The 18,147-nt window shown below is 45.7% G+C and overlaps 1 protein-coding gene across 1 annotated transcript; it reads right to left on the reverse strand.

Moving 5' to 3' along the window:
- Positions 1–248: 248 nt before the first annotated feature.
- On the reverse strand, positions 249–13,890 carry DISP2 (dispatched RND transporter family member 2). Its single transcript, XM_044662214.1, has 8 exons — positions 13,769–13,890; positions 7,837–8,172; positions 7,503–7,532; positions 6,729–6,852; positions 6,216–6,331; positions 5,812–5,939; positions 4,191–4,288; positions 249–3,536 (listed from the first exon to the last, which is right to left on the reverse strand). The coding sequence occupies exons 1-8, from the start codon at positions 13,888–13,890 to the stop codon at positions 249–251; spliced, it is 4,242 nt and encodes a 1,413-aa protein (XP_044518149.1).
- Between the last annotated feature and the right edge of the window lie 4,257 nt (positions 13,891–18,147).

Raw genomic sequence — 18,147 nt, forward strand, 5'->3', positions numbered from 1 at the left:
TCTTATAGGTACAGGAAGGCCCTCACTAAGCCAGTATCACAAAGACAGTCCAACCTTTCCCTCTGGAGAACCTTTTAGCATATTTCTACTCAAGTCAAGAGCAGATGGTCCATACCCTAGCTAGAACATCTGCGGGGCTCTAAGCCCCCAGTTCGGTGCAACATTTACATGTTGGGTCATGGGGGCAACTTTAGGCTCTGATCTGGCCCTTTCATTCTTCAGTTCCCAGTCATTCTATTCCAGGAGTCTCAGCTGCTATAACCAGAATTTTGGGTGCTAGATCTGCGGAGCCATACATCAGGCAAGTTGGGCTGACTATTGGGCAACACCACTGGGCCACCATCAGTGCCTCCACCACGGCCCTTCCAGGAAGAGCTAGTCTGGTGGGAAGCAGGTGAGGATGGATCATAGACAGTTTCCCGCAGGGCCAGCCATAGAGTCTCACGCTTTCCATTCAGCTGACCCCTTTCTGGAGCCAGGGACCTAGCTACATCTTGAACCTCTGGGGAGGAGACTGCTGAATCGGCTACTGGAGCACTGGGCTCGGAGGCGCTAAGGCAGGTCTCATCAGAGACACTGAGCCCCTCCAGAGAGCTGGCTGAGGAACAGAGGCAGCGAGGGGTCTCCTCTGCCTCGGTCTTGGAGGAGTGAGTAGGTGTGACAGGCTGGACTGTGGGTGGTGGAGTCCCAGCTTCCAAACTCTGGGAGTCCTTCTCAGCCCAGACTTTGGGGGCTGGGCTACTCTCTTTATAAGGAGAGGAGGTCTGTAGAGCCGGGCACTGGCCAAAGACGACCTGATGGTCCAAAAGTGGCTCCTGGGGTTCAGGCCTCAGAGTTTCCTGGCGGACAGAGGGTGCAGGGGCCCGGAGATAGCCATGACTTTCTTGGAGCTGCAGATCTTCGGACAGCATGGAGGGCCGATGGGAAAGCTTGCTGGTGGCCGTGCTGGTGTCAAAGCTGTTGCTGCGGCGGCGGGCTAGGGGCTGGAGCTCATACTGTTCTATGAATGCAGCTGAAGAGACCCCAGCAGGCCCCGGACGGTGGCGGCCAGGCTTCTCCTTACCAGACTCGTGGCTTCCGTAGCCCCGAGGCAGGCGACCACAGGGCCAGAGGATCTGGCCACAGTTCTTCTCAGGCCCAAAGAAACAACAAAGGGACTGGAAGAAGAAGCTGGCAAAGCCACAGCTGATGCATTTGACCATCATGAGGAAGATGCCCAACTTGCGATAAAGCAGGACTGTGGCGGGCAGCATGAGCACGCCTGCAGAAAAGAGGGCAGAAGCCCCCACTGCGGTGGCACAACTCATCTGGCGGAGGGAGAATGCCACTCGGCTGAGCCGGTCTGGGTGGGGGCAGAGGTGATAGGAGATACAGTAGTTCACTGTGAAGTCCACAGAAAGTCCCACAGCAACTGAAAGAAAGAGAGATTCAGCGGCGTTGAGCTGCCACTCCAGAAGCACTAGTAGCCCCAGAGTCAGCATCACGGTGCCGGCAATGGCTGTCACAGAAAACAGACTGAGCAGCACGTTCCAAGTGCCTAGCAGGAGGATGGCAAAACACAGGGCGACGGCCAGGCCCAGGACCACCACGGGCTCCGTGCTCAGGCTGTGCTGGAGGCTGTAGAGGTCTAGGTGGCTGGTGAACCAGCCATTGCGCAGGCCACCAGGGGCTGTACTCAGCTCTCCCTCCAGCCAGCGGCTTACTTCAAGGTAGAAGCGATGGGTTTGGCTGTAATCCACACTATAGTGGAAGTTCGTCTGAAACTGCAGGACCAGGGCGACCAGATTGCCCTCAGCATCAAAGCGAGGCCCCAGGTCCCTGCCCCCATCAGGGCTCTGTTCCAGGGTCATCATCTTGAGGCAATGCAGGAAGAGCTGGGGACCAAAGGGGAAATGGAAATGGCCACAGCACAGGCCAGGGCCGTGGTAGGCACACCGAGGACTAGCCATCCACCGTTGTAGCTCTTCCACAAAACAGAGAGTGGGCTCCCCTTCCTGATCAACATAGTAGAAGCTCTGATTGCGAGCCCGGTGGCAAAGGGTCAGCAGCCAACGCTGGGCCTGGGGACCACGGGCTGAGAAAGTGGGGTCACTCACCAGAGTGCCATTGCTGCGGGGGTCCAAGGGATCGCCTGTGTCTACTGGGAGGATGCCCCACACCATTGCCACGGGCATATGTCCCCCCTCTCCCTGAGGCAGGCGTTCAAACATGAATTGTTGGCGGTATTCAGCATCGAAGCGCTCAAAGGGGTGGCTGGGTCGGAAGACTTGACCCCTGGGCATTGTCAGAGTCGGGAGCCGCAGCCGTGGACTGAAGCCAGCGATGTATGCCCCTCCTGCTGCCAGGGCGGCAAACCAGCAGATCCAGATGTAACGAAACTTAATAACACTACAAGGTAGCAACCTCTGGAAGAGCAGATGAGAGGTGCCCGTTAGGGCCCGCTGCAGGGCATGAAGGTGCCGCTGCAGGGCCAAGGCTAACCTCCGGTGTCCACTGCCACCCCAGTAACCCCGGGGCCGGTCTGCACAGCTAGGGGCTATGTAACGCTCATACAGCACCATGGAGGAGGGCAACCAGGTGAGCATGAGTGCCAGGTTGACCAGCACAGCAGTTCCCATATAGATGGCAAAGCATCGGATGGCAGTTAAGTGACTCAGGTAGCTGGCGTAGAAGGCTGTGCCTGTGGTGAGACCAGAGACCAAGAGCAAATAACCAAAATGATGCATGGTATGGCTGACCCTTTGGGGGAGCCCAGAGGAGGGGAGCTGGCCCTTGCTGAGGCTCCACAGGTCAAAGAAGACTAGGGTATGATTGGCACAGATGCTACTCAGCAGGACAATAGCAGTCAGATTGACGAAGGGAAAATAGGCCAAACGGAAAGCCACCCGGTACAGGAAGAAGGCAACTAGCAGGGATCCTATCACCACTAGCAACACCATAAGTGTGATAAAGAGGGAGCGGAGGTAGAGGGAGATACTGAGAAAGATGGCACCAAGAGCCAGCACAGGGTACACCGTGTCCCGTGCTAGGTAGTGCCGAAACAGCTGCTGCTTGAGGCCTAGGTCCATTCCTGTTATGGAGGTATAGTTGTCAAAGAGTTCCCAGGAAGAGGCCAGATTGTCCAGGTATATGCCCATCATGGAGGCCCCCTTCTTGGTAGGCAAGAAGAGAAGACTATACTTGAGGGAGGGCACCTGGTAGTCAGCAGTCTGGGGACTCAGGAAATCTCGATCGACCAGGAAGTGCAGGAGCTGGTAGATGGCACTGACTCGGGCACACTTTTCAGGCACATGAGTACAGTGTGGGTGCTTTTCTCGTTGGGTACCCAGGCAGGCGGGCACCAGGGCACCATGGTGGTAGTAAGGGGCACAGGCTCGGAGAAGGGCCAGTGTGCGAACAATGTCACCTTGGTTGATGTCCAGGCATGAGGAGCGGTTATAGAGCATAGCAATGTAGTTGCCCAGGGACCAGCTGGGACAGCACTCATTGGCTGAGGTGCGCTGACATAGATCCCTGAAGTGGGCATGGGAGCGGATCTGCAGAGGGACAGCAGTTGAAAGTCTCAGGAAGCTGGAACAGCTTTGATGGGGCAGCCCAAGGATTAGACACCCCTTTGCCTTCCAGAAAGCTACAGCGGAGGAGGCTGGGGAGAATGGGACCAATGCCCTCAGCTTTCACCTAATGTTAAATTACCAAGTGACCACCTCACTTCTGTCTGAGAAAAGAAGCCTGTCCCTTTGAGGAATGGAGGTTTTCAAGGACACTTTGGAGAACCCCATGAATAGTATTGGGTCATTTTCTTGGCCATTTAACTGGGGAGGGTGGAATGGGAGAGGAGTAGAGGGAAACAGGCAGATACAGTCAAGGTAGGAGGAGTAGAGGGTGAAGGTAAGCAGGATGCCAGGAGCAAGGTTTGTACTTTACACTGGATTTCACATTTAGAAAAGGATCAGCTGCCTCCTAGGAGAAGCTTTTTCTTTCCCAAACTGGCTGTCCATTACTCTGTACCAACCCCAGAAGTGAATGAATTTCAGTCTGCATCAAAATGAGAAATCAGAACTGTTTGCCACCCTATCCCAGTCAGGCCTGGTTCTCCTTTCTGAGGGGATCTTGGTGTTCAGAGCCAAGTCTCCAATCCTCCCTTTTCTTCCTCCCTCTCCATACCCTCTACACACACCAAGATGGCTCACCTTCTTCTGCTCAGTTCGACACATGGACTGAATGGCTTGCAGATTCCATAGGCTGCCGGCCGTGGTGGACATGAACACCAACTGAGAGTAACTCTTCTCTGCAATACAACCTCCAATAACTTAACCCTCCAGTCTTATGGGTCCCTCAGGACCCTATTTGGGATCCTAATACCCCCAAGGAGGGAGGAGGACGGGAGTGAATCATCCCTATCTATGTGATTAATGGGGAAATTAAGGCACAAAAAAGGGGAAAGAGTTGCAAGACAAGGCAGGAAGCAGGGAAAATGGTTCTGAACCATAGTACCCTCTCATTGCTCTTCTAACCCCAGGTAGAGTAGGGATTTAGGATTTTCCTTAAAGAGAAACTGAGGCTGACCCCATTGCCTCTTGAATGGGAATCAAATTGTTACTTGGGGGGTTGCAGAGTCCCTATCAACCCAGGGACAGATGTTCATACCTGTCTTTAAGATGAGATTCTTGGGACATTATCTTTTGGCATACCTCATTCTTCTAGTTCCTAGTCCTTTAACTGTATCCTATGACCACGGGGAATAGTCTTTCCCCCCCCTCACCCCCCCCCACCCCCCGCTTTAAACTCTTACCTTCTGTCTTAGAATCAATACTGTGTATTGGTTACAAGGCAGAAGAGCAGTAAGGTCTAGGCAATGATGGTTAAGTGACTTGCCCAGGGTCACACAGCCAGGAAGTGTCTGAGGCCATCCAGGAAGTGTCTGAGGCCAAATTTTAACCCAGGACCTACCATCTCTAGGTTTGGCTCTCCATCCCCTGAGCCACCTGGCTGTCCCAAGGAATAGTCCCCTTAAGAGAGCTAGTTCAGGGGAACAGAAAGTAGCTCAAGCTGTCTTGCTAGAACCAGGAAGTTCAATAGCTCTTACAAGCTCAAACAACTCTGGTTCCAGATTGAAAAAAAAAAATACACTTTAGGAATCTTTTCCTGAGAAGACAGTTGACTGGGTACAATGAGTTCCATTTTCACTGGTGGGGTCCCACTTCTCTTACTCAGGTCTCTGGCCTAGATTCTGCCTTTCCTCTCTAACCAGTGCTTCTGATCCCTTGCTGCTCAGGCTCTCTGCCTGGGTCTCTCGACCTTTGTTCCCCACTCTCTCAGACTCTGCTTTTGATCCCTGCTGACTAACTTCCCAGGACATTGTGGACACGTTGCTTTATGAATTGCCTCTTCTTCTCATGGTTCTCATGAACGTGACCAATGGCTTACCTCACAGTGCCTGCCCACTGGCCTTTGCTCCTCATTGCTAACCCTCACCTGCTCCCATCTTTGCTATTGTCAAAGTTCCAGGAAAAAAAAGTTCTGTGGCAGGGAAAGGGAACCTGAGTCAGGGTCCTGCTTAGATTAGAGTTGGGGTGGGGGGAGGAAGGAGGGAAGTAAAGAGCATATGGAGAGGCTGTGTTCTGTCTAGATACCAAGTCAAGTGTGCAGAAAATTAAACATGAATACATCCTTGAATTTCTGGTAATAGGATGGGAAGCAGCACTGACTAGAGAAGGCTACTAGATAATGAATGTCCTATTTGGGGAGGCAGGATGGGGTTAGGCCAGTTAGGCTAAGAGAGTGGGAGGAGTTGGTGAAGATGTCACTCACCTGGGGGGCCACAGAAGAAGCCATCCTGCCCTCTGTCTTCCCAGGGCTCCACCATTCTACGAGGCCGGGCCAGCCCTTCCTGGGGACTGCTCCAGTCCATGGGGCTCATGGTAATAGAGCTATCAGAACTGAGGTAGAGAGAGAAAGTTCCCATCCCAGGGAAGCCACAAACAAGGAAAGGTAATGAGTAAGGACTTAACTGATTGACACAACTCAAGGAGAAGGGACCAAGAAGACATAGGTTAGTGGGGCTGTGTGGTCACAGTTCCTTCAGTAGACACAAAGGATATGTGCTACTGCCTTTTGAGTGGTTTCCTGAGGGTGTTTGTGTGTGTGTGACCATAGTAAGCATGTGGTCTTACAGGGACACAGATATCCCACCCTCCATGTATTGTGGCCTGTACCTATTCAGGTCAGGATCGGGGGTTAACGAGAACACCTTCCTGTGGCCAGTGAGTTCTTGCACGATTCTCCAGACTGCCAGTTTTCGCCCAATGTCTGTGTCTCGAGGCTCAAAGCCCTGCAGTGAGGTTCACAGGAAGGACAGAATTGATGGGGTGTGGGGATAATTCATCCAATTAGGATTTCCTCTTTTCCTCTCCTTCCTAGTTCCACAAGCCATCATCCTTTTGTCCATTTCCCATTCTCTGGATCCCTGCTTCCCTAATGCAGAGACCAAAAGAGATGAAGCCCACCTGGATCACCTGATGACTGAGTAGCAATCTCTTTTTATCTTCAATGTTTCCCTTTTTCTCCAACTTTCTGCCATTCCCTCTGAAGCTTTGAAGCCCAATTCTTTACCCAGGCACTATTTTTACCCAGCTGACTCTACCCCATCTTTCTCTGTCTTGTGGGAAGAAGAGAAGTGGCAAGAACTGGGACCTCTGCCTTTCCCTCTTTGTCCCTCTGTCACTCACCAGTAAGGGCTCTGAGAAGTCAGGCATCTGTCCCCCCAGCAGCCCAGCTATCGTACAGAGCAAAACCGTGGCCAGGCACACCAGCAGCACAGCCAGGGGCCACTCAGCAATCAGCTGGGAGTAGCTGGAAGGGAGGGGAGCCAGGGCATGAGTGGGAGTTCCATACCCCCTGGTACCCTGGGATTCAGCAGAAGAAAGTTCCTCAGGGGAGGGGAGTGAGGGTATAGCCTGGTTATGTTGCTTTAATGTGTTTCTCAGAGTGTGCTCCATGCAACCCATAATGTGATTAGAGATTCTATGAGAACCTTTTAATGCTAGTGAGTCATTCAAGTTGGGATCATTCTTCCTACCAGCACATTATGAGGGATTGTGCCAAGCCACAGGTTACCCTCTCTATCCACTCTCATTGGTGTTCAGGGGGTTCATCAGGGAAAAGCACAATCCTGGGTGAGAGGAACCTCCCTCCCACTGCATAAATGGGCCATATATGTTTACCCCACCTCCACCTTTAAAGGTGAAAAAGAGCAGAAGAGATTCTTCAGCCTCAAGGTTGATTTTTGCCAACATTCATTCCCTAAGTGTGGATAGCAAGCTAATGCAAAACTCTCATAGGTTTTGATAACCCCAAAGTGTTCTGTGGCCAGTAGATTGGGGAAATAGTCATAGGGGAAAATCAGAGCCAAGAAAGTGACAGGGAGAACATGGGGTACAAGTCATCAGAGGAAGAACACGATGAGAGAGATAGGAAAGAGTAAAGGAAGACACAGTTCCTACCTCCTTGGCATCCGAAAAGCCTGCTCATGCCTGTAGATGAGAAAGATACCTAATTGGAAAATTCCTTCTTTCATAGGAGTGGGAAGCATGGCATCAGCCTTTTCAGTTCATTACCAGCTCTTCCCATCCAGGTCCTAAATCTTTCTTCAGCTGCATCCAAGTGTTTGTTCTCCATTCTGGAGTCCTATCCCCAGTATCCCTGTACCCCTGAACCCCCATGTCCCAAGAGTTCTAAGGCCTGGGCTCTCAATTCCTGGTTTAATCTCACGGACAGAGGACAGGTTTTGTCTTCTTTTCTCCACCCCATCCTACAGTATCCCAGCTCTCTCCTTACCTGACGCTTACCACGTGATGCTGCACAGGTCTGGGCTTCCAGGAGCCCTCCCTCTGTGAGGGAACAGGGGAAGGGCTGAGGCTAGAGTGATGGGAGCACAGGGCAGTTCTGTCCCCAGGCCCAGGCAAGGTGTAGCTACCTCGGTACTCCTGCTGGGCCCGGGGATAAGGGAATCGGGGAGGACCTGGGGGACTGGATAAGTTCTGACCCTGGGGTTGGAGGGTATTTGAGACTGGTAATGGACCAGAAGAGATGAGGGGTGTGGTAACTGGGTAACGGTGGAGAGGGCATCTTCTCTCCTGGCTTGGATCAGGTCCTGGGGCCTCTGTTCGAGACCTATTTGGAGAGAGAGAGAGAGAGAGAGAGAGAGAGAGAGAGAGAGAGAGAGAGAGAGAGAGAGAGAGAGAGAGAGAGAGAGAGAGAGAGAAGAAAAGAAGAATCAGGACTGGAAAACAGAGACAGAAGTCAGTGAGGCCAGCCCAGGGCCATATCCTTCAAATTCAGGAAGCTTGGATAACCTACTAGTAGTAGGTCTAGAGTCTTGTGTCCTTCTTGGATAGTTAATCTCTGTGGAAAATGGAAGGTGGATAATAAGGAATAGGAACAGGTGGAGGAATTCTCTGGTTTCCCCATATCCAACCTTGCAAGTCTTAAGCCTCAATCTTTTGCTATGTAGGCAAAGGATTTGTTTTATTTTGGTGTGGTCAGCTTGAGGGGCTTGGGTTTGGTTTTTAATTTTTTGAAATTGTATAACTAAAACATACATCTGACCATGTCATGCTCAAAAATTGTCAGTGGCATCACATTTGCTTATAGGACAAATATTAAATCCTCAGGCTAGCATTTATTTTATTTTTAAACTCTTGCCACTATCCCCAAAGGGTTATAAAATTGTGCATACCATTTGATTCAGACCTATTCATTCCAAGATATTTATAGCTGCTCTTTTTGTGATGGCAAAAAATGGAAACTAAAGGGATATGTCCATCAACTGAGGAATGGCTGAACAAATTGTGGTATATGATGGTGGTGGAATACTATTGTGCTGTAAGGAATGATGAACAGGATGATTTCAGAAAAAGCTGAAAAGACCTACATGAACTGATGCAGAGTGAAGTAAGCAGACCCAGGAACAATAATGTATAATAATCAACTGTAAAAGACTTAGCTACTCTCAGCAATACAATGATCCAGGACAATTCTGAAGGATTTATGATAAAGAATGTATCTACCTCCAAAGAAAGAACTGCTGTACTTGGAATGCAGATCAAAGCATACAATTTTTCATTTGAGCTTATTTGTATTTTTATTTGGGAGTTTTTGTTTCATATGAGTATTCTCTCACGACAATGACCAATATGGAAATATGTTTTGCATGATCATACATGTATAACCCAGATCAAATTGCTTACTATCTCTGGGAGGGAGGAGAAATGGAGGGAGAGAGACAATTTGGATATTATAATTTTGAAAAAACTTGTATTGAAAATTGTTATTGCTGCTCCTAGGCTAGCATTTAAAGCTCACCACAACTTAGGTCTTGCTTAACTTTCCAGTCTTACTTAATTTATTTGCCCTCTCTCTTTTCTAGTTCAATTGGACTATAAGCTTCTCCCAATACAGGTCATTCCATCTTCTACTTCCTCTTCTACAAAGACCACCTCCCTTGTCTGGAATTTTCTGTCCTCAACTCAGATTCTTAGAATTCCTAGTTTACTTTAAATCATAATTTAGCTGCTATATCCAGCAAGAATCTTTTCATAAGACTTTCCTCCCTTTTTCAAGGTTACTAGTAATTTCTACCTCTTGAAATTATTCTGTGTTTACAGAATATCAGTACACATGTTATATCTCCTTAGTAGACTATAAGCTCCTTGAAGGCAGAGGTAGTTTCATTGTTATCTTCATAGTCCATCTAGTACATCATCTTGCACATGGTACAATTCATTGAATTGAATTGAATTTTAGAGGAGAATCTGCATGATGAACTGACAGTTGACCTTGGAATCAAACATCCCGTGTTCAAATCCTACCTCACATACACTAACTCCGTGAGCCTGGGCTAATCACTTAATCTCTCAGGGCCCCCAAGCACCCTCCTCACACTATATAGATTGCAGATCAAAAATGCCCATCAGCATTAGTGGAAGTATTTTTCTCACCAAGAATTTCTTATACCAGTGAAATAACAGATCTGATCCAATAAGTTCATTAAATTGAGTGGATTGAGGGTGGTTCAGTAGAAGTAGTATCAGTAAATGTCACTTTTTAGTCTCTTGGGTAGAATTGTGCTGGAAACTGCTTAGAGACAGTCTCTGCTCATCATGCATAAGTAGAACTTAACATTTAGAGACAAATGGACTACTGAAAAGAAACCGTGAAGCTGTGTGATTCTAGGTAAATCACTTAACTCCATTTGCCTTGCCTTTGCCATTCTCTGTTCTACAATTGATACCAAGGCAGAAGGGAAAGAGTTTCCCCCTAAAAGAAAAAGAAAGTATGAGGACTTGTATGATATGCTCTGATTGCAGGGATTGAAGGGAGCCTCATTGGAACTAGACTGGGCTGAGGAGGTTTTTTTCTATCACTACTGGGAGTCCTCCCTGCCTTGTGGAGTGGTCAGACCCCTTGAATAAGCTTGCTTTGGTTCTTATTTCAAAGCCAACACTGCTGCTGTACTGGAGAGACTGAATCAAGGTTCTGGTTAGCCTAGAATGGGGAGAGTAGAGGGGGAAGAGAGAGAAGCAAGGAGGCAGTATGTGGAGGGAATATGTCCTGTCCAGATACCAAATGAGTGGGTAGAAAATAAAGATGAACTCATTTTTGTCTTTCCACTGGAAAGGTGGCTAATGTTGTTGGTCACAGAAGGCTTAGAGGGAATGTGTTCTATTCTTAGGGGAGTAGTTGGAGAGCAGAACTACTTCCCTTCTGGGCTGTGATGGAAGACAACTGTCTTCTTCAAGATCAGAAATCTGACTGGCACATAGGGAATAGTGGGGAGCAAGTGGAAGAAGAAATGGAAAGTGGTCTCTAGAAGATTTCTATTTAAGACTTAGAGCATTGAATTTGACTTTTTCTGGGTAGCAGGTTCCCAGTATGGACCTGTTTCATTTCCATAAATACTAGGATTATCATTTTGATCTCAGTACCCAGGAAGAATCGAGGAGAACATTCACAGAGTCTAAGCATCCATATGAGGAGGAGATGATTTGCAATTTTATGCTCTGTTCATCTCAATAATCACTAATAAGTAACCCACCTGGTAGCACTCTTTTAAAAAAGTATTTTCCTTTCTCTATCAGGTTTTACTTAGATCCTCACTTCAAAAAGTACCCATTTCCCTCCCATTCCCAGGATTCCTAATGCCTTCTATTAATTCTGATCTTTGGTAAGGGGTTGAGGAGGGGAGACCTTAGTTTTCTTCATTTCTGCTTTTTCTTCCCCAGAAACCTCAGCTCCTAATACACAATCTGGCAGAATTTGAGAACCCATCCATCTTCTACTGGTAGCACAGCCAAACCTTCTGTGCTTCCTCTGCTTTCCCGTGTTAAAAGAGTCAAACACTACCCTTTTCAAAGGAAAATCTTTCTCAAACTCCAAACTCATTTATTCCCTATTTCCTACTCCCACAGATCATTTGGCTTGATACAATAATAATAATTAACTACTTTAGCCTCTTCTTCCTCAGAAGGATGATCTCTTCTTGTCCTCCGAGTTCCCAGGAAAGAAGCCTAAGATAGTGATGATTAATTTCCTAGATTTATCTGCCTGACTTAGAGGGATCCAGCAGGCTGATAAATGGAGGAAAACTTACCATATATATTGACTTCATCCAAGAAACCAAAGGAGTTAATGGTCATTGTCTTCCTGACTACAAGTCTATCATTCTTTCCATTATGGCACCTATCAACTCATCTAGATAGAAAATGATGGGTATGCAGGTATATTTCATTTATCAATCAATTTATTAAAGTATCTACTATATGCCAGGCATTATACTAAGCACTGGATGGAACCAAACTTGATAGAAGCAAAATGTTGTAAAAAGATTTTTTTTCCTTCTTAAGTTAAATAATTATAAAGGCCAAGGAACTGTTTTAAAATACCCTATAGAGAAAGAGTGAAATGTGGATTTTTATGTAATTCAAATGATTAATCCCTAATTTCCATCTTAGGGCAGTTAGGTGGCACAGTGGATAGAGTACCAGGCTTGAACCCAGAAAGACTTGAATTCATGAGTTCAAATCTAACCGAAGACACTTACCAACTATGTGATCCTGGGCAAGTGTATCTTAACCCTATTTGCCTCATGTGTAAAGTGAACTGGAGAAGAAAATGGCAAACCATTCCAATATCTTTTCCAAGAAAATCCCCCAAAAGGGATCACAAAGAGTTGGATGTGACCAAAATGACTGAATAAGAACAACAATAGCAACAGCAATTTCTGTCTTGTCTAAGATTAGATGGTCTTGTGATTAGGTTCTCTTAAAGCCATCATCCTGACTACTCAGTCTCCTTGGGGAAGACTTAGAGGTTCTTTTCATCAATGCTGAAACTTATTTGTTCTATATTTCTTTTTCCTTTTTCTGAATGCCTCGACTGTTGTTCATTTTTCTTCCTGCAATTTCCCAAGCTAGCTTGTATTAGAGTTTTTTTGTTTGTTTAACATGTTTTCCTTTCTTGCTAAACTGTAAGATTCATGAGGGAAGAAACTGTTTTATTCACCCTTACGCTCCCTATGGTGCCTAGAAGAGTGCCTTTCATATTGTTTTTCATCCATTCTCTCTAGAATTTTTGTATCTTTCAAAGCAACAACTGTATAACAATAAATGAATCCAAAAAAATGTAATAATAGGCAACCAGGTCTCTTTTCTCTTCCTCCCTGCCCCCCTCCCACCCAGGGAATAGATGTCTGATTTAATAGTGGCCTTCTAGAGACAATGCCTCTGCATTTTATGTCTAGAGCAAAGGAGTGACTATTTTCTTGTCAGGTTAGAAAGGAGAGTAGGACCATGGTAGAGGGAGATATCTGAGATAAAAGTGAGACTTTTCAGGGGCTCTTAACTATATGGTATGTATTACTATCCACTCAACCTTTAGTTAGTTCTGGCTATATATACACAAGAAATAATTCACATGTGAGGGGAATGACCTCACAATTGACTTTAAGCATCAAAGCCAAGTTGTAGATTTGTTTCTCTGTGTCGTGAATCCTGGGTTATTTCCAGAGCAATCATTCTTTTCAGATGAAGTGCCAGGTGCAGCTAAGTCTGCTTACCTGGGCTCAACTTTGTATATGTGACTGCCATAGATGGAGAAGACACTCAAATAAACAAAATCATAGGTACACACATAGGGACATGGGGACATGCAACTTGTCAAAGTGATGAACAAAGACAAACAGCCAGATATTTATAAATGAGGGCCAAACACACACCCACAGGGTCACATCCACATGCACACACTTCCCTACAAAATCATGTAAGCAGAGGTTCATAAGCTCATCCCCTGACAGATGGCCACAGAGAGTGGATGTATTTTCAGAGGAGATGGAGGGCAGGGTATAAAGAGCTGAGAGTGACAGAAGTGGGAGGAGGGAGGCTGGAACTAGGGGACCCCAGAAGAGTTAGGAATCATGAGTGAAGCAGATAGGTCGGCTACAGGGTCGGGGATGAGGAAGATGGGCAGGACTGGAGGTGGGGGCAGGGAGGAATGTTGAGATTGAGGAAAGACATGCAGGAGTAAAGAGGGAGTGGTATGTATGGGGGATGGCATGGAGGAGCGTGTGGAAGTGATGACGGGGAACTATGGGAGGGGGCCAGGGGATTGGGGAGGGTGAAGAGAATGTATAAAGGTTACAGGCAGATGTCCAGGGTGTGGGAAAGGTTTCATGAAGACGTGGGAGGTTGGATTGGGTCATAGCCTGCCTTACCTGTCTGGGGGACCGCTCTCTGGAGCTAGGTGCTGCTCTTCGGGAGGCTGCTCCCCACGGGGGCCAGGGGTGGATGAGGATTCCGGACCCTGGCTAGGGCCCCTGCTTCCCGAGCTCTCCATGCCCGTGGGCGGCGCCGCTGTCCGGTCTCTGGTGCTGAAGCGGCGGTGGCGGCTGCCTCACTGCGCCTGCGTTTAGCCGAGGCTGTCCCAGTCAATGGGCGTGGGTCGGGGAAGGGCCCAGCCAATGGACCCCAAGCCAGGTGGGGTGGGGCGGAGCCGAGCCGAGGGCGCTGGTTCCCTAGGGTGCAGATTTGAAGCTCTCTTAGCCCAGAAACTCGAGTCAAGCTACAACCCATGACTTAGCCCCCTCAGTGGGAGACAGGATGGAGAGCTGGGCGTTGGGAACCAGGTCTCCTGTATACAGTTTTCTCTGGAAGCAGCTCTCAGGATTTCACTTTTTTCCTGTGGGATACTGGGAAAACTATGCTTGGTGGGAAGTGGCTCAGCGGATAGAGCACCAGGTCTAGAGATGGGAGATCCTGGGTTTGGCCTCAGACACTTCCTAGCTGTCTACTTTCCCGAGCAAGCCACGTTAACCTGTTTGCCTTAATACACTGGAGAAGAAAATGGCATACCACTCCAGTATCTTTGCCAAGAAAATCCCATGGGCAGTATTGATGTGCCATGATCCACAGAGTCAGGAGGAGTCGGACACGACGGAACAATGCAAACAAGTATGCATTATTTCATTCACCTAATCAGAATTGTTCTCATGGACAATGTTTCTAGCATTGAGAGAATTTCCTATTTGGGGAAGGCAAAACTTTAGAGTACAGGGACACTTTCTTTAGTGGAAGATGGGCTTGTGTGGGGTGACATTATTCTGGACAGCCAGAGGTTAGCATAAGGATACTGAGATGTAAATGGAGAGTGAAGGAGAGAGTGTGTCCCAGAAATATGGCGAGATAAGTGGAATATATGTGTTCAGTTTGGGGCACTATATTTTATGAAGACCATTGAAAAGAAGGAAATTGAGCAAGATGTTGAGGAGCCTAAAGCTATACTCTTTTTTATTTTTTTAATATTTATTTTTTAGAAAAGTTAACCTGGTTACATGATTCATGCTCTTAACTTTCCCCCTTCACAACCCCCCTCCTTCCCACCCCCATAGCCAAAGTGCATTTCTGCTGGTTTTAGCACGTGTCATTGATCAAGACCTATTTCCAAATTGTTGATAGTTGCATTGGTGTGGTAGTTTCGAGTCTACATCCCCAATCATGTCCACCTCAAACCATGTGTTCAAACAGTTGCTTTTCTTCTGTGTTTCCACTCCTGCAGTTCTTCCTCTGAATGTGGTAGTGTTATTTTCCATAAATCCCTCAGAATTGTCCTGGGTCATTGCATTGCTGCTAGTACAGAAGTCCATTACATTCTATTTTACCACAGTGTATTGGTCTCTGTGTACAATGTTCTTCTGGCTCTGCTCCTTTCACTCTGCATCAATTCCTGGAGGTCTTTCCAGTTCCCATGGAATTCCTCCAATTTATTATTCCTTTGAGCACAATAGTATTCCATCTCCAGCATATACCACAATTTGTTCAGCCATTCCCCAATTGGAGGGCATCCCCTCATTTCTAAAGCTATACTCTTAAGGACTGATTGAATCCTCTAAGGATTGATTGAAAGAACTGGGGATGCTGTGTTAATTCAATTCAACAAGCATTGATTGAGAACCCCACTGTCTTAAGTCCAGGAATTGTTCTAGGTGCTGGAGCCTGCAGAAGAGAAGGCTTAGGCATAGAATGATTGCCTTCAAAGATTTTGGAGTGTTGTCAAGTGGAAGCAGAATTACATTTATATTGCTTGGCTCTAGAGACCAGAACCAAAAACAACAGAGTAAAGTTACAGAATGATAGACCATTTCAATGCAAATAAAACTTTTTTAAATCAGTTGTGTCTATCTCTGGAGTTGGTAGGTTCTCTCATTTCTAGAGGTCATCAAATAGAACCTGGATGGTTAATTGTTTTTTTTTAATATAAAATTTAAAATTTTAAAATTTAATTAATTTAGAATATTTTACCATGGTTACAAGATTCATGTTCTTTCCCTTCCCTCTCCCAAACCCCTCCCATAGCCAACGTGCAATTCTGCTGTGTTTTACATGTGTATATATAGATCAGGACCTATTTCATATTATTGATATTTGCACTAGGGTGATCATTTAAAGTCAATATTCCCAATCATATCCCCATCAACCCATATGATGAAGCAGTTGTTTTTCTTCTGTATTTCTACTCCCACAGTTCTTCTGAATGTGGATAGCGTTCTTTCTCACAAGTCCCTCAGAATTGTCCTGGATCATTGCATTGATGCTAGTAGAGAAGTCCGTTACATTCGATTTTACCAAAGTATATCAGTCACTGTGTACAATGTTCTCCTGGTTCTGCTCCTTTCACTCTGCATCAGTTCCTGGAGGTCATTCTAGTTCACATAGAATTCCTCCAGGTCATTATTCCTTTGAGCACAATTGTATTCCATCACCAACAGATACCACAATTTGTTCAGCAGTTCCCCCAAATTGAAGGGCATCCCCTCATTTTCCAATTTTTTTGCCACCACAAAGAGTGTGGCTATAAATATTTTTGTGCATGTCTTTTTCCTTATGATCTCTTTGGGGTATAACCCCAGCAGTAGTATGGTTGGATCAAAGGGCAGGCAATCTTTTATCGCTCTTTGGGCATAGTTCCAAATTGCCATCCAGAATGGTTGGATCAATTTACAACTCCACCAGCAATGCAATAATGTCTCAATTTTGCCACATCCTCTCCAACATTTATTACTTTCCTTTGTTGTCATGTTAGCTGCTAGGTGTGAGGTGGTACCTCAGAGTTGTTTTGATTTGCATTTCTCTAATTATAAGAGATTTAGAACACTTTTTCATGTGTTTATTGATAGTTTTGATTTCTTTATCTGAAAATTGCCTATTCGTGTCCCTTGTCCATGTATCAATTGGGGAATGGCTTGATTTTTTGTACAATTGATTTAGTTCCTTATAAATTTGAGTAGTTAGACCTTTGTCAGAAGTTTTTGTTATAAAGATTTTCCCCCAATTTGTTGCTTCCCTTATAATTTTGTTTGCTTTGGTTTTGTTTGTCAATTTTTAAAAAATTTAATGTAATAGAAATTATTTATTTTACATTTTGTAATTTTTTCTTACTCTTGCTTGGTCTTAAAATCTTTCTTTTCCCAAAGATCTGACAAGTATATTATTCTGTGTTCACCTAATTTTCTTATAGTTTCCTTCTTTATATTCAAGTTATTCACCCATTCTGAGTTTATCTTGGTGTAGGGGTGTGAAATGTTGATCTAAACCTAATCTCTCACATACTGTTTTGCTATTTTCCCAGAAGTTTTTGTCAAATAGTGGAATTTTGACCTAAAAGTTGGTATCTTTGGATTTATCATAGACTATCTTGCTGAGGCCACTTACCCCAAGTCTATTCCACTGATCCTCCCTTCTGTCTCTTAGCCAGTACCACATTGTTTTGAAGACCACTGCTTTGTAGTACAGTTTAGATCTGGTACTGCTAGACCACCTTCCTTCACATTCTTTTTTTACATTATTTTTCTTGATTTTCTTGATCTTTTGTTCTTCCAAATGAACTTCGTTATATTTTTTCTAATTCAGTAAAATAGTTTCTTGGTAGTTTGATAGATATGGCACTAAATAAGTAAATTAATTTGGGTAGGATTGTCATCTTTATTATTTTAGCTTGTCCTACCCATGAGCAATTAATGTTTTTCTAATTGCTTAAATCTAGTTTTAATTGTGTAGAAAGTGTTTTGTAGTTGTGTTTTTATAATTCCTGTGTTTGTCTTGGCAGGTAGATTCCTAAGTATTTTATATTGTCTAGGGCAGTGATGGGCAAACTTTTTAAAGAGGGGGCCAAAGGAAAGGAAATGCTCATCTGTCAGTCTGTCTCTAGGGCAACTCTTTCAAAGTTTCATTGTATTGTATCTTATTCATTGTATTCGTCAGATTAGGAATAATGTGGTGGGGCCGGATAGAACATTTCATGGGGCCCACATCTGGCCCTCAGCCATAGTTTGCCCATCACTGGTCTAGGGTGATTTTAAATGGAATTTCTCAAATGCTGATGATTTACGTGGGTTTATTTTGTACTGGATGGTCACTTGTAGTCAAAGTTGTACAGGGGATTCTTTTTTGTTCAGGTACCAGTTGTACTAGATTACCTCCAAATTCTTTTCCAGTTCTGATTTGTGAATATGTGGCTCTCTGCATGTAAAAGGGTCATGGAAGATAAGGCAGGAAGATTAAATTAAGGACATCATTCTAGCCTAGTCAGGTCTTTTAA

The sequence above is a fragment of the Gracilinanus agilis genome, chromosome 2, assembly GCF_016433145.1.
Source record: "Gracilinanus agilis isolate LMUSP501 chromosome 2, AgileGrace, whole genome shotgun sequence".
Lineage (NCBI taxonomy): Eukaryota > Metazoa > Chordata > Mammalia > Didelphimorphia > Didelphidae > Gracilinanus > Gracilinanus agilis.